We start from the raw sequence: 12,850 nt of genomic DNA on the forward strand, positions 1-12,850 counted from the left end.
GTTTTTGTATATATATATTCCAAAAAATAAATATTCCCCTCGCAAAAAAGAAAAACAAATATCCAAATATCCAAAAATTGTTCATTTAAAGTATATACATCCTATATGGGAATCGTTTGTACTCCCTCCGTCCCATAATGTAAGACGCTTTTGCAAACTAGTTTGCAAAAGCTGAAACCTTTTTTGAAATAAACTTGACCTTCTTTCGTACTCATATAAATAGTTTCATGAAGGAAAAACTACCGTTGACTCCAGTGCAAAAAAATTAAAGGACAAAAAGTGTGAGTAGTAACTTGTATAGAGTTGATTTTGTTTCGTTCTGCCAAAATATCATGAAAGTTTTTCCGCAAAAATTATGTTGTTATCCCAATTTTTTTGGATATATATATTCAAATTGTATATACACCTGATATGTGAATTTTTTTAGTAACTACGGAAAAAGTCAAAAAAATCTGAAACTTTTTTTGGAAATAAATTTGACCTTCTTGTGTACTCGTATAAAAAGTTTCGTGAAGAAAATCTCCCATCAAGTTTTGTTCCACCAAGAATATCATGAAGGTTATTCCACCAAAAATATTTGCTGCGTCCCAAAAGTGTTTTGATATATATATTCTGAAAAATAAATATTCAAATATCCGAAGAAAAATATTTAAAATAAGGCCTTTTTTAACAGTGTCGTCCCCTTCGTGGTGTCCCAATCAAGTTTTGCTTGGGAGGGGAAGAACAAAGAGCATCGCTAGGCAGGATCGAGTTCTTAAATTATGTTATGCCACTAATCCAGTCATATAAGGCTACTCATAGTGGGAGTAACTTAGCTAGTAACATAGCGCCCTTTAAGAAATTTTTGTTTATGTGGCAAGTAATTAATGAGAGATGGTAACATAATATGTTACTGTAACATAACGTTTTCCAAGATAAGATGAGTCTACAAGCTAACAAATGAAGCCATCTAAGATACTACTATTATGTTACTTTGCATTATGAAGGTAGTAACTTAGGCTAGTATCATATGCATGACACTAGTCTAAGTTACTCCCCATTATGACCAGCCTAACACATCCATTAATTAAGTCGGGCAATAATGTCTACAAAACAGGAGTGGTAATAAGACTTGGTTGCTTAGCGAATTGAGTGAGCGTGCATGTCGTAGTTAATGCGCGCAGTTCCTAATGGGTAAATTGGCATTGATGGACTGGATAAACTGTGTCCAGTAAGTAGAGGACAGAACCATAACCTGGAGGCCGAAAGGCTACGGCGCAGGTGGAGTGTGTAAGACGCTTGGGCAGTTGGCAAGTAGCAGACGCGTTCAGTGCGATGGAGGGGCCCATTAAACATAGGGAAATTATACAGAGGAAAATGTCAAAATACATATAGCAGAGGGGCAGATCATGTCGCAATAAATGGTGAGATTCCGGGACAGATGTCCCCGGGAACCATTGGGTATTTCCCCTCACCCACCCCCTCAAATAGAAATAGGCACTTTTTCAGGTGAGGCTTGTGTGCAGTAGCAGTATAGTGGGCCACCATCACAATCAGTAAAGTCATCAGTCAGTTTATTCAGATCAAGCCCAGCCATCTGCACATTTTTTAGAATAGAAAGGAAATTACATGTAAGCGACAACTTCAGAAACATAGACATATACACAATCTGTAAAGCAACTCAGGGTATATGCATTTTTTTCATCATCCCCAAAAACTTAGTGAATGCTAGAGAAGAATTAAAAGGATGTAGGCATTTTCTTTTGCTACTAGTTCAGACTTTTTGTACCTTTTGTAAGCAACTCTTCTTTTGTCATTTTCAGTTTTCAGTTTTTATCTGGGATTTTTTAGTAGGCAAATCAGCTTATGCATTGAAACAGTTTTTTAGTTTGGACTCCTCACAGTTCACACGATGCAAGTTTTTCATCTTACCCACCCTAATGAAGCAACTGCACTGTTCTTTCTTTTTGCAGAAACAAGGTGCAAGGCAGTAGGGAAGTTTTAGCACACAAACACAAAACATGTGCTCGGCCTCTTTTTTCGACAGCGTCAAGGTCCAACAGGGGGAGGTACAGAGGGAGAATCCAATTTTTGATGCAAGATCCAAGTCAAGTTTTTTCAGAATGCATGGGTGTACAGAGACTTTGTAAAAAACTAGAAACACGGGAGGTACAGAGAGATAGTCACACTAGTTACAGGGGATCATGATTTCGTTTGTGTTTTTGCCCAAAAAGGAGATCCTTACCTTTGTGTTTCGGGCAATTTATTGCAGACGTTTATTCACATTATTGCCTGATCCGCAACAGAGAGTTGCACGGCAAAGGCCTCCGCGTTCCCATATTTTTCGTACTTTGTTGCCTGATTTTTTCTCTTATATGCTCTTGCTGTGAGGAAGCTCTCCCCTCGGAGGCCATGCCGTGCGGCGGTGGCTGGGGGGGGGGGGGGGGGAGAAAGAAGTTGCTGGGCGATTTGGTGGGAACGTAGGGTTTTCTTGGTTGGGTTGATAGGGGATCACGCGCAGCGAAGTGGGGGATTTTTTTGACGGGGCGTGGCAAGGCAGGGGAAGGAAGGAACTTCCTTTTTCCAGCAGAGGGGGTCGCGCGCGTGGGAACTTTCCTAAAATGGCCGGCCGCTAGATCTGACCCATAGCGCGCGCCTGTAGCATCGTCCTTACTTTTTTTTGCGGATCATGGTGCGCCCAAACCCGCGATCGTTTCGATACACATGATCAGTCAAATTTATGTGCGCCTAACCTAGAAGGCTTCGAGGATCGGTATGGCATACACCTTCTTCGATGTCTATGATTGATATAAAACGATCAATCAAAGTGTAATGTCTTGCCCCGCCATCCCTAACTTTGGCCTCGAGGTGCTCCATGAGCTCCTTATCTGTAATCAAACCTAATGCCAACCGGTGTCGGTGCTAAAACCATCGGATCTCGAGCAGAGGATCCCCTGCTAGTGTTCTCGACTAGATGGTCACAGGAAGTAGGAAAGACATGATGTTTATCCAGGTTCAGACTATGGTAAAGAGTTAACACACCTAGATATATGATAAACTGCTATACAAATAGGGCATTGTATTGAAAGAGAATACATGTGTGGTATTTTTCTTCTCCCGTTGTATCTTGCAGGCATGTTTGCTCTTAGAAAACCAAGCCTTGAAGAACGGTTTTCCTTTTGTTTCCGTTGGTTGACACGGGTGGGGCAACAAGTTTTTTTTCATCACGGTGGGGCATCATGTTGAAATAGAGAACCTGGATTCATAGGTAGATCTTGAGCCATGTTCTACGGGCATTTTTTTTCTCTCTCATTGCAGCGCACAATGTTCCTCTAGTAAGTTAGAAAAAAGGAAACGAGAAAATAAGTAAGTATAGGAAAAGGAGAGAAGGAAATTGAACAGGAAACCCGAGCCAACACGATACAGAAGAACATATATGCGACGATTGGTGTTGGAGTATCTCCTAAATGTTCCTGATTATGAGGTCGTTCTTCTCGGTCAGGCAAGATTCATGGAGATTGTGGCGACGACAACCTGGTACCTTTGATGGGAAAGAAGAAAGTTGGTTCATGGAGAGCTGGTGAAATCGCCAAGCCAAGTTAGTATGTCAGTTCGGACCCTTGCAACAAACTTCTTCACTTCAAACTCACCGAAGGCAAAGATAAAACATGATGGCTGGTCTAAACCAATGAAGGGACATGTCAAACTCAATGTTGATGCAGCTTTTGACCCTGATTCACTCCAAGGGGCAGTTGGTGCAATCATTAGAGATGACAAAGGTAATTTCGTTGCAGCAACAAATGAGAGGATTGGATTATGCTCAGATGTATTTACAGCTGAAGCTATAGCTCTAAGATTTTGACTGAATTTAGCACAGATGGTTGGTTGCAAAAGGTTGGTTATCAACTCGGATAATACTGATATGATCAGTATGATGCAAGAGGGCGGGTCCTTTGCAGGTGCCATGACTGCAATTTTCGAAGATTGCTACAACATGTACATTGATCTTTCTCATGTAGTTTATGAACACTGCCCCAAAGAGGCAAATGTTATAGCGCATGATCTAGCTAGAAGAGCAAGGTTTTCTACTCCTAGTACTTGGTTAGATGATGCTCCAATAGATTTATGAAAAAACTAACGCCCACATGTGTGGCATCTTGCACATCGCTCATACGTCTCCATCACCACTCATTTTGCCACGTATGAACAGATGACATCAGCAGGAATTTTTTTGGTTTACGGCTTAAAAATGTTTTATCTCCTAATTAAAAATCAAATTAAAAATCTGTTTTCACCATTAAATCCATCTTAACGAGATCTTCAAAACTAGACCCCATATTGATATGTTTCGATGAATTTTTTTTTCCAAAAATTGCCATGACATTTACACTGCGGTTGCCATAGTGTTTAAACTAAAGTTGTCATGTGACAATTTTAGTTTTTTTATGATGGCAATTCCAGTACTTTGATCATGAAAATTATTTTTTGTATGAACCATGGCAATTTTAAGTGCATGTATCATGACAATTTTTAGTTTATGGTTCATGACAAGTCTAGTTTCTTAATTCCTCATTTTATAATATGTCAAAATTTACTTTTAAATATAGAAGAAAATAGTTGAAATATATCATGGCAACTTCAGTGTGAACACCATGGCAATTCATGTGCAATAGACATGGTAACTTTTAACCCAAAAATAAACTCATCAAAATATATTGATATGAGATCTAGTTTCAAAGATCTCGTCGCGAGAGATTTAATGATGAAAACGGATCTTCAATCGGATTTTTCATTTAAGAGATAAAACATTTTAAAAACTAAAAAAAATCCCACATGTATGCATGCAATGATGTGGCGCAGTCTGTGTGTTGTAGTGCGTGTGGGCGGTTTTGGCTCGCACCACACGTGTGGGCGTTAGCGTTGTCTTAGATTTAATCCCTCTCCCTATCAAAGATGTAACCTTGATGTCCAACGAATAAAGAGGGGTTTAAAGTGTCAAAAAAAATATAGCAAAAACTCTTAGCAACTCGTAACAGCAACCGAAGCAAAGTAATCAGATCCGTCAGCGATTCTAAAGTCTAAACCTGCGATCGATTCGATACGATACGATGGACTTCCGAGGAGGCGGGCCGACGAGGAGGCATCAGCCGCAGCCTGCCGGCGGCGTCTCCGCCGGCTCCGAGGGGCTGTTGGCGCTATCCGCCAGCCTCGCGCGGGCTCTGGCCGACAAGCACGCAAACAGCAACCTGGTCTTCTCGCCGCTGTCCATCTACACCGCGCTCGCCCTCGTGGCCGCCGGCGCCCGCGGCGCCACCCTGGACGAGATCCTCCGCGTCCTCGGCGTGCCATCCCGCGGCGAGCTCGACGCGTTCGTCGCGCGCGCGGCGGGGGCCGCGCTGCAGGACCAGTCGGGCTCCGGCGGCCCGCGCGTGGCGTTCGCGTGCGGCGTCTGGAGTGACATGGCCTGCCCGCTGAAGCCGGCGTTCCGCAAGGCCGTCGTCGACGGCCCGTACGGGGCCGAGGCCTCCACCGTGGACTTCCGCGGCGACCCCGAGGGGTCGCGCCAGCTGATCAACGCGTGGGCGGCGCGCGCCACCAACAACCTGATCGAGTCCGTGCTCGGCCGGAACTCGGTGAGCGAGCTCACGCGCGTCGTGCTCGGCAACGCCGTCTACTTCAAGGGCAAGTGGGACCAGCCCTTCCACGAGAGCGACACCTCCGACGCGCCGTTCCGCCGGGCCGGCGGCGCCGGCGCCGTCGACGTGCCCTTCATGCAGAGCTGGAAGAGGCAGTTCGTGGCCGTGCACGACGGGTTCAAGGTGCTCAAGCTCGAGTACAAGATGGGGGAAGTGCGCGCGCGCCCGCGCCCGCCGTTTCATCCCAGAGACGTTGATCGTGATCCCACGAAGCCCGCCCCGTTCTTCCCTAACCGTGCCCCGCTCGGCCGTCCTGGTCGATTCTCTCATGCTGCCGCACCTTCCCGACTCGCCGTCGCCGGCTCCCATTCCAATGATAGCTACAGCTATAACTCCAGCTCCACACAGTTCTCCATGTGCATCTTCCTCCCGGACGCCGACGACGGCCTGCGCAGCCTGGTCGACGCGATTGCTTCCCGGCCGTGCTTCCTGCACGAGCACCTGCCTACTGAGAAGGTGGACGTCGGCGAGTTCCGTGTGCCCAGGTTCAAGCTCTCCTTCCACGACAGCGTCGTCGGCGTCCTCAACAAGCTGGGCCTCCGCCTGCCGTTCAGCGAGGCGGCCGACCTGTCCGACATGACGGAGGACGACCGCTCCGGCCTCCCGCTGGTCCTGAGCGAGGTCGTCCACAAAGCGGTCATCGAGGTGAACGAGGAGGGCACCAGGGCCGCGGCCGTCACCATGTGTCTTATGCAGGAGGGGTGCGCTGCCAGGCCGAGGCAACCGCCACCGGTGGTGGATTTTGTCGCCGATCATCCGTTTGCCTATTTCATTGTGGACGAGGGGACCGGCGCCGTCGTCTTCGCCGGCCATGTCCTCGATCCCTCGACACAATAGGAGCTACGTAGGATGTTGGAATTCCCCTATTTCGAATACATCCATGCGTTTCAGATGAGATGATGACCAAATTTTCTTACATATTTTTGCAAGGTTTACAAGTTAATTTGTTCCTTCGGGCTCATTTGATTGCTTCTTCAATCAGCCATTGGTCGTTTGATCTGCTCGAGTGATTGCTCGCTGGCTCGTTGTTGTCAGTTTCAGATTCGTCGTTGCCCAAGTTTCAGTTCCACGCCTAGGTACTCAATTGACATGCTATAGCATGGCCATTAGAGGTGCTAATCATGCCTTCAGTGCACTGATACATGCCAAATCATGGACACACCAATTCAGACGCAGAAAGGAGCCATGGACACTGCACCACTCAGGATAACAAATGAGTGCGCCCCTCGAGACCTTGTAGAAAATATAGCATTCCAGCGAGGAAGTATAGCAAACAATATACAGGTTATCCACAGTTTCACAGGCGCAGAACTACCCCAAAAAATTAATCACCACGCTACAGCTAACAGCCAAAAAAATGAGATTACATGTATGTGTGCCCTTATTGGCAAAAGAGAGAAATATGAAATGAATCTTTGCATCGACGATCTGACCAAACAATCTGGACAACGAGACATCATCCTTTACCTGCTACATAAAAAATCGCAAGACCCCGAAACCATCAATCAATCTGTTCAATGCAATGGACAGATGATGCTGCGTCTGCTCAATACTGTCGACACTGGTAGCCAATGGCAGCACCTCTTCTCCTGTTCAACTGCTGCGTGTAGTTTGTTGTAGATGGTAGCCAATGACAGTGCAACTCTTGGGAACTACAGGCATCCAGTCAGACAGAGAAGGATTCAAAGGAGGAGGCCAGTGGATGTCTCAAACTGTTGTCGATGGTTCTGATCAAGTGTGCTACGGATTTACATTGCACTCATCCATGAATCGATCTTCTCGAGTGAGAAACCTCCTCCAGTACTTCTTGTAGTCCAGTATGCCTAACTCGAGCCAAGGCTTCATATTGCCATTGTAGTGCAATGCTGCAGAGCTCTGTGCAACCTCCGGATCGATTCCATAATCATATCCAAGTCCAGACAGAGTCGACCTCCCATCAAGGGGAAGGGGGTAGATGAGATTTTGAAAAGACAACAGGCTTAAAGAAAAGGCAGCTTCTCTCAGAGATACCTCGTCTTTTTTCTTGACCTGCAACACAACAACAGCAGAATAAATATTGTCCTAACCATATGAAGCACCATTGTTCGGTATTACACAGAAATTAATACAATGATGATACTTGCCCAGTAACAAAAATGAATACAGCATGCTACCTATTCCATGCAAGTAATTATAATAAACTGAATTTCACACCACATATACTGTCCAAATCTTCTTCCATGCCATTTTTTATGCGAGCTACGTTTTTTATACACTGTAGCATGAAACCAACAGACAAGGCTTATACCAACCTGTTTAAGGAGCAGCAGGTAATTCTCTGTTATTTTATGCTTCCTCCATTTATCCAAATTGATCACATTCACCCCAGACATCCATGCACATGATTTAGGATCATACTTTGTCTTACCCAGGAGATTTCTCACTTGACCCAGTCTTACACCACAAAATTCAACAGCACCATTTACCTTGTCCCCCATATCAAGTTTCCACAAGAAAGACAGATCACGTTGAACAACCACATCATCATCCAATACAACCACCTTTTTTAGATCCTTGAATATTTCAGGAATAAAGAAATGTGAATGGCTGAACAATGACAAGTACTCTATTCTTGTCTGCTCAGTGGGCCGCTCGGTGCTCCTGATGAGAACACGAAACTCCTCAGACAAATACAGCTCTCGCGTACTAAACTTTGGTAGCTTCTCTAAAATCATTTCTTCATAGTTTACGACATGGATAGGTGCCTTTTTGTATGAATTTCGGGCAAACCAGTATTTCATGCCATAGAAGTTTTGAGCATCAGTTAGGATATGAAAAACATTGTTTGCTGGCTCCTACAAGAACAATAAGAACATCAGGAATGCCCATAGCAGAAGATAACAGCAAGCTAGTCATTGTAAATATCACCCACATACCTTAGAATTGATAACTGTTGAGTTGATGACAACAGAAGCTGCAAGGACATTCTTAGATAGTATAACATAGTGCCTGTGGTTTGGGGTATTGAACTTGCGAGCCGGATAAACATCAGAATCCAATGAAGGGGATTTGAAATATTCCAATGTCAACCTCATAGAGAAACAGTGGTGAGTTTTTGGCAATGTCTGAGAACCAAGATTGTAGAGGAATGCACTCTGCTTCATATGAAAATGAGCTTCATCATCGGTCATATCAAGTATCTGCCGAAGCTTCCTGACAACATTGTGGCATTCCACAGTGCACGATTTCGCTTTTGCTATTGTATGCTCCATCTGCTCTATCTTCTTGTTGATACTGAACGAAATAGCACAGTTGTCATTTGAATTATCAAAGTAGTAACTCATATATTGAAAACTGATAAATTATATGCAGGTTGGGTTTCTACTACTTCTACAAAAACAACAAAATATTGTACGAGAAATTTACGGTCAAAGTTCAAATTTAGACAGGTAAATACACTGTATTTTCAAAGAGGGAGTAACACTCTAATGTCCGTTTCAGTCTGATGTGTGTTGCTAAGATATGGTACCATAACCTATCATCATAACTGAAATTTAAGATTTACAATGGAATGAATGAAGAAAAGATAACAAAAGCGTAACCGTTAAAAATGTATTCTTACAAGGATGGCAGATCAGCATCAACAGCAGATGCACTGAGAACCCTCTCATGGTCTTGTATATTTTGCTTCATTTCCTGAGTAAGTGCCTCCTGTCCTTGAAGCTTGGCAATACTTGGATAGTATGAGCGGGCCACAAATAGTTGGTCTTTTAGCCTTTTCACTACTGAATCTTTCATAATTACTTTATGTTCTGTTGACCAGAGGCAGTAGCTCCCAAATTCAAGCTGACAAGCCTTTAAATTTTCCACTTCATCTGGTTTCAGGTCTTTCTTTTGTCTCTTTATATCCTTGCTAACTTCCTGAAAGCAATGCATGTGCATTATAGCAAAACCACTGGACTCTAATTGATGCAAAGATTAGGGGAGGGATAAGAACATTGATTGGAAAATTAAGTACTATATACTCCAAAAGATACTGGGTTGCAGTACATTCAGCATTGTCTTAAGATTAGCTTACCTAAGTACACTATCACATCAATCCACTAATATGGAACGCAATTATTTGAAAATATTTGCATTGTGTGCCTAAGATCTTTTATGAGATTGAGCTGACAATCTAATATCTAAAAATTATATACTTGCTGCTTACTGCTGTAGAACCCCCCCCCCCCCAATTTCCATTTTGTTGACTAAACATGTCAAAACATAAGCAGAGCTTGAGCCCAGTTCTGAAAAATACAGTACATATTTGAATGCAGAAGGCGTACAATTGTTCTTTCAGTTGATCCCTTCACAGCCTTTGGCGGTTCAGTTCTTGGTACCGGAAGAACTGCATATGTCGTCAATTACTGAGTCAGATGTAAAGCTAAACAAACAGATGCACCATACAGGATAAAAGACCAATAAAGAAAGGACTGCAACCTACAAATAGCTTCCACGTAAAACAAAACATATAGACAGCTCATCCAAAGAAAGGGAGGTTGTTCTCGAAACATCAACACTGGTTTGTTTGGAAATGTTTGGGTAGAATAAATTGCTTCTCATATCTAAAGTAAACTACAAGAGTGAGAGGTCAAAGAAACCCGAGATAGCACATGCACGTCATAGTCTGTTTGGAAATATTTGGGTAGAATAAATTGCTTCTACTTCCTCCGTTCCTAAATATAAGTCTTCTTAGAGATTTCAATAAGAACTACATACGAATGCATATAGACATATTTTAGAGTGCAGATTCACTCATTTTGCTCAGTATGTAGCCCGCATTGAAATCTCTAAGAAGACTTATATTTAGGAACAGAGGGAATAGTATGTAAAGTGAGCTAGGAATTTTGAGGGAAGCAAGAGTGAGAGGCCAAAGAGAAATCGAGATAGCACATGCACGTTATAGTCTGTTTGGAAATATTTGGGTAGAATAAATTGTTTCTTCTATGTAAAGTAAACTAGGAATTTTAAGGGAAGCTAGAGGTAGAGACCAAAGAAAAACCGAGATAGCACATGCAAGTCTTAGGGCATATCACATTATCAGCCTAAGAGCACTGGTTTAAATCATGCCACGTGGTATATTCGTGATGTACACTTACCTCGAGTAGACCTCAAAGGCACAAACAGCAGGTTTTGCTAATAAGTATACCATGTTTCTTTGCAATTGCATAGGCATACTTACATTCAGTAAATGATTTTCTAGCACTAGCAACACTTTCACTGATTCACTCCTATCTCAAAAGCATAGACAAAAATACAAAACTAACTGGGCACCGGGTTATTTCTGTTACTATGCGGTACCTTTTGGTTTAACACTGACAGCCAAAGGGGGGCGATCAATTTGCATATGCTGCGGCGGCGGCACCCCACTGCTGCCATTCGAAATCTTCCTGGGTGGATCCTGAGAAGGAAAAAGAAAGTGTAAGGTATCGCAGATGCAAATTTGACCATTCTTGAACTGCACTGTTGAAATACTTTGTTATCCTTCATACTCCATGAACATGAAACAAAGTGAAAATCGAGTATAATACATTCCCCCTGGTGCTAAGGATTATAAGAAGAGAACGGTATCTCAACAAAGCTAACAGCCTAACACACAACAGACACTACACCAAAAAAAAGTTTGCCATTCCATGAACGTCATATGCTTAATTCCGAGTAGAATCTTCACACCACGAAGCGCCATAAACGATGATGACTAGACATCACGAAGGTCGCCATCACGGAACAATACAAATCTACTACTACAAAAGAGTCGACATCGTGGATAAAAGGGGTATGGCAGCACATCCAACCTGTACCGCTACTTTGACGGGGACTGGATCGACAGCGCCACCGCCACCACCGCCACCAATCGGCTCCACGGGATCGAATGAATGAAAGACGACCTCCTAAATCCATACAAAATAAGAAAAAATCAGCACGAATCGCCCACCGGCCCCGCTCCAACCGCAATAAAGGCGGAAACAACCAGTGCCACACCTGTCGGCGCCGCTCGTCCGTGGTCACGTAGCCTGCATCGCAAACCAGTCAAAAGGAGGCGGTTAATAATCCAGAGAACTCCAGATCCACCCGGAGGCAGGCGCGCGCGCGCATCCGCGCCGCATTCGCCGAACCCCCAATCGGGGGAAGAGAGGGAGAGGGGAGAGAGAGGGAGAGGGAGGGGGGCGGGTACCGGTGGGGGCGCGGTCGAAGATGAAGGCGAGGGGCACGAGCAGGGAGCAGAGGACGAGCGCGAGCAGCACCAGGCGCGGGCCCCTCCGCCTCTGCGGCAGCGTCGCCTTCATCGGCTCCGGTCCCCGGCGGCGCGTCTACTGGTCATCGCAGTGGGGGTCGGCGTGGTCGGTGCGGGCCAGCGGGGATGCTTCGAGTTGGGCGACGCGGTTGCGGGGTTGGGAGGGTTTGATCGGTGCGGCGCGGGGCGGAGCGGCGCGCGTGCGTGCGTGCGTGGGGGTGTTGGTTGCGCCAGGGGGAGGGGAGGGGAGGGAGTGAAGCGAGTCGGGGACGAGGGGGGTGCCAGTGTGGCGTGGGTGGGTGGGCCGCCGTGCGTGCGGCACATGTGCCACATGGGCCTCGTGTCATCGTCTTTGCCAAATTGCCAGCGAAGGTCCGCTCCGATTGAAACGGGTCGTGCGCCAGGCTGCCAGCGAAGGCACCAGGAACCAACTCAGTTCCCTACAGTTTCCCAACAACAAAAAAAAACTCAAACCCTTAAATCTTCTAAAAAAAACTTGATTCCTAAATCTTATAAAAAAACATTTCGCGCGATGGAGTGTGTATTGCTCAAGAGCTCAAAAGTCCAACCCTACACATGCTAGGGACATTGTCCGGACCAGAGCGAAGCCAAACAGCAGTTGGATCCTCCGTCCTATTAAAATTTGCAAGGAAATGACCAGCATTATATTGCTCTCTACGAGTATGAGTAACATTGATTCCATTTCTCCCATGGGTCCCTTCACCTCGTGCACATGGCATATTAAGATTTGTCCTTGGCTTCCAAGTTCGCCATATTCACCCCTTGCGGGTAGTCAGACTCGAGAATGACCGGACGATCAATTGATAGCAAGGATAGCCCTTTCATCATTCCAGCCAGTTCAGCTTGCAAAACATCGGCGCAAGACCATAATGAGCGGCAAGCCGAGAAGGTAATGACA

At 44.9% G+C, this 12,850-nt stretch overlaps 2 protein-coding genes across 3 annotated transcripts; one reads left to right on the forward strand and one right to left on the reverse strand.

Moving 5' to 3' along the window:
• Positions 1-5,032: 5,032 nt before the first annotated feature.
• LOC125535629 (putative serpin-Z8) lies at positions 5,033-6,727 on the forward strand. Its single transcript, XM_048698691.1, has one exon. The coding sequence runs from the start codon at positions 5,088-5,090 to the stop codon at positions 6,510-6,512; it is 1,425 nt and encodes a 474-aa protein (XP_048554648.1). The 5' UTR covers positions 5,033-5,087; the 3' UTR covers positions 6,513-6,727.
• A 155-nt stretch (positions 6,728-6,882) lies between these two features.
• LOC125535628 (probable galacturonosyltransferase 7) lies at positions 6,883-12,175 on the reverse strand. Of its 2 annotated transcripts, XM_048698689.1 has the most exons (9): positions 11,872-12,175; positions 11,679-11,710; positions 11,492-11,587; positions 10,998-11,097; positions 9,983-10,044; positions 9,277-9,575; positions 8,591-8,948; positions 7,967-8,509; positions 6,883-7,703 (listed from the first exon to the last, which is right to left on the reverse strand). In XM_048698689.1, the coding sequence occupies exons 1-9, from the start codon at positions 11,981-11,983 to the stop codon at positions 7,416-7,418; spliced, it is 1,890 nt and encodes a 629-aa protein (XP_048554646.1). In that variant the 5' UTR covers positions 11,984-12,175; the 3' UTR covers positions 6,883-7,415. The 2 variants fall into 2 exon arrangements, with proteins under 2 accessions (XP_048554646.1, XP_048554647.1); XM_048698690.1 differs by lacking the exons at positions 11,492-11,587; positions 11,872-12,175 and having other exon boundaries at positions 11,632-11,710.
• Positions 12,176-12,850: the final 675 nt, after the last annotated feature.

Source organism: Triticum urartu, chromosome 2 (genome assembly GCF_003073215.2).
Source record: "Triticum urartu cultivar G1812 chromosome 2, Tu2.1, whole genome shotgun sequence".
In the NCBI taxonomy this organism is placed as follows: domain Eukaryota; kingdom Viridiplantae; phylum Streptophyta; class Magnoliopsida; order Poales; family Poaceae; genus Triticum; species Triticum urartu.